This window comes from Coregonus lavaretus (assembly GCF_964263955.1).
Source record: "Coregonus lavaretus genome assembly, contig: HAP1_SCAFFOLD_10665, whole genome shotgun sequence".
Lineage (NCBI taxonomy): Eukaryota > Metazoa > Chordata > Actinopteri > Salmoniformes > Salmonidae > Coregonus > Coregonus lavaretus.
In genome coordinates this window covers 1-2,597 of record NW_028158161.1, presented here as the reverse complement: position 1 = coordinate 2,597, position 2,597 = coordinate 1, and the positions used below count along the sequence as shown (strand labels likewise).

The 2,597-nt window shown below is 51.4% G+C and overlaps 1 protein-coding gene across 1 annotated transcript; it reads right to left on the bottom strand.

Annotated features, from left to right (window-relative positions):
• Positions 1-265: 265 nt before the first annotated feature.
• Positions 266-1,818, bottom strand: LOC311124364 (uncharacterized protein; the record flags this gene model as incomplete). The annotated part of the gene is made up of 3 exons (XM_084198527.1): positions 266-361; positions 1,304-1,487; positions 1,780-1,818. Coding segments are annotated over 3 exons (319 nt in total), but the record flags the coding sequence as incomplete, so codon positions are not given.
• Positions 1,819-2,597: the final 779 nt, after the last annotated feature.

The window sequence follows — 2,597 nt, the reverse complement described above, 5'->3', positions numbered from 1 at the left end:
TCAGGGTTAGACGCGACTAATCGACAGCAGAGAGAGCTCAGGGTTAGACGCGACTAATCGACAGCAGAGAGAGCTCAGGGTTAGACACGACTAATCGACAGCAGAGAGAGTACAGGGTTAGACGCGACTAATCGACAGCAGAGAGAGCTCAGGGTTAGACACGACTAATCGACAGCAGAGAGAGCTCAGGGTTAGACGCGACTAATCGACAGCAGAGAGAGCTCAGGGTTAGACATGACTAATCAACAGCAGATAGTGTGTGTACCTTCTCAGAGTCCAGCTGGTGCAGCCTCTGAACATGCAGTGCAGGTAAGAAGAGAAGTTCTCCTTCAGTTCATCATACAGGGGGCTGGTGTCTAACCTGGGGAGGGAGGGAGAGAGAGAGGGCGAGATGAGCAAGAGAGAGAGAGAGAGACAGAGAGAGACAGAGAGAGGGCGAGAGAGAGAGAGAGGGCGAGAGAGAGAGAGAGGGGCGGAGAGAGAGAGAGGGCGAGAGAGAGAGAGGGCGAAGAGAGAGAGAGAGAGAGAGAGAGGCGAGAGAGAGAGGGGGCGAGATGAGACAGAGAGAGAGAGGGCGAGAGAGAGAGGGCGAGAGAGAGAGAGGGCGAGAGAGAGAGAGGGCGAGAGAGAGAGAGAGGGCGAGAGAGAGAGAGAGGGCGAGAGAGAGAGAGGGCGAGAGAGAGAGCAGAGGGGCGAGACAGAGAGAGCGAGAGAGAGAGAGGGGCGAGAGAGAGAGAGAGAGACAGAGAGAGAGAGAGAGAGGGCGAGAGAGAGAGAGGGCGAGAGAGAGAGAGGGCGAGAGAGAGAGAGGGGCGAGAGAGAGAGAGGGCGAGAGAGAGAGAGGGCGAGAGAGAGAGAGAGAGAGGGCGAGAGAGAGAGAGGGCGAGAGAGAGAGAGGGCGAGAGAGAGAGAGAGAGAGAGGGCGAGAGAGAGAGAGAGAGAGGGCGAGAGAGAGAGGGCGAGAGAGAGAGAGAGGGCGAGAGGAGAGAGAGAGAGAGAGAGACAGAGACAGAGACAGAGAGAGAGAGAGAGAGAGAGGGCGAGAGAGAGAGAGACAGCGAGAGAGAGAGAGAGACAGAGAGAGAGAGAGACAGAGAGAGAGAGAGAGAGAGAGAGAGAGAGAGAGAGAGAGAGAGAGAGGGCGAGAGAGAGAGAGAGACAGCGAGAGAGAGAGAGAGACAGAGAGAGAGAGAGAGAGATAGAGAGAGAGGGCGAGAGAGAGAGAGATAGAGAGAGAGAGAGGGCGAGAGAGAGAGAGAGAGACAGTAGGGTAGAGACCCCAAACAGACACAGAGAGACTGACTTGGTCATCCACTGGATCTTCAGGTCTCTGAGAGCCTCTGCAAACTCCTCCTTCACATCCTTCTCCTTCGCTCCATCCTTCTCCTTCGCTCCATCCTTCTCCTTCTCTCCCTCTCTTCTCCTTCGCTCCGTTCTTGGTCTTGTTTGGTGCAGGGGATCAGGTGGTAGACCACTGGCACAATGTCCTGATCAGAGAAAGACACAAAACACTGGTTAACCCTCTAGGACTACATTACCCAGAAGCCTCTACAACAGTTCCCTGCTGACTGTCCAATCCCTTGTTCACGTCGAGTTAGAATGACTTCCTGGTGATGATAGAACACATCTTCGCTGCCATATTGACCACCAGGAGAAAATAACATCTAACCTAGTAAGCAGAAAATATCTACACACGTTGGGCTAGCAAATACCTTCATTCTTCCCCACAGTGATTCAGAACATTAAAAAAACAGCAGAGTGATTCTATCCCAGCAGTACCTTTTTTAATTTTCCTTGTCGTTTTGCAGAGGCCTGTCCCTGGTGGTCAGAATAACACACAGTGAGAGAGAGAACACAGGAAGGTACAGCAGCATATCGCTTCTCTTTTTTCCTTACCCTTCCTTATCTATCCCCCCGTCTCTCTTCTCTTTCTTCCTTAACCCTTCCTTATCTATCCCCCGTCTCTCTTCTCTTTCTTCCTTACCCTTCCTTATCTATCCCCCGTCTCTCTTCTCTTCTCCTTACCCTTCCTTATCTATCCCCCGTCTCTCTTCTCTTTCTTCCTACCTTCCTCATCTATCCCCCGTCTCTCTCTTCTCTTTCTTCCTTACCCTTCCTTATCTATCCCCCCGTCTCTCTTCTCTTTCTTCCTTACCCTTCCTTATCTATCCCCCGTCTCTCTTCTCTTTCTTTCCTTACCCTTCCTTATCTATCCCCCGTCTCTCTTCTCTTTCTTCCTTACCCTTCCTTATCTATCCCCCGTCTCTCTTCTCTTTCTTCCTTACCCTTCCTTATCTATCCCCCGTCTCTCTTCTCTTCTTCCTTCCTTACCCTTCCTTATCTATCCCCCGTCTCTCTTCTCTTTCTTCCTTACACTTCCTTATCTATCCCCCGTCTCTCTTCTCTTTCTTCCTTACCCTTCCTTATCTATCCCCCGTCTCTCTTCTCTTTCTTCCTTCCTTACCCTTCCTTATCTATCCCCCCCGTCTCTCTTCTCTTTCTTCCTTACACTTCCTTATCTATCCCCCCGTCTCGCTTCTCTTTCTTCCTTACCCTTCCTTATCTATCCCCCGTCTCTCTTCTCTTTCTTCCTTACC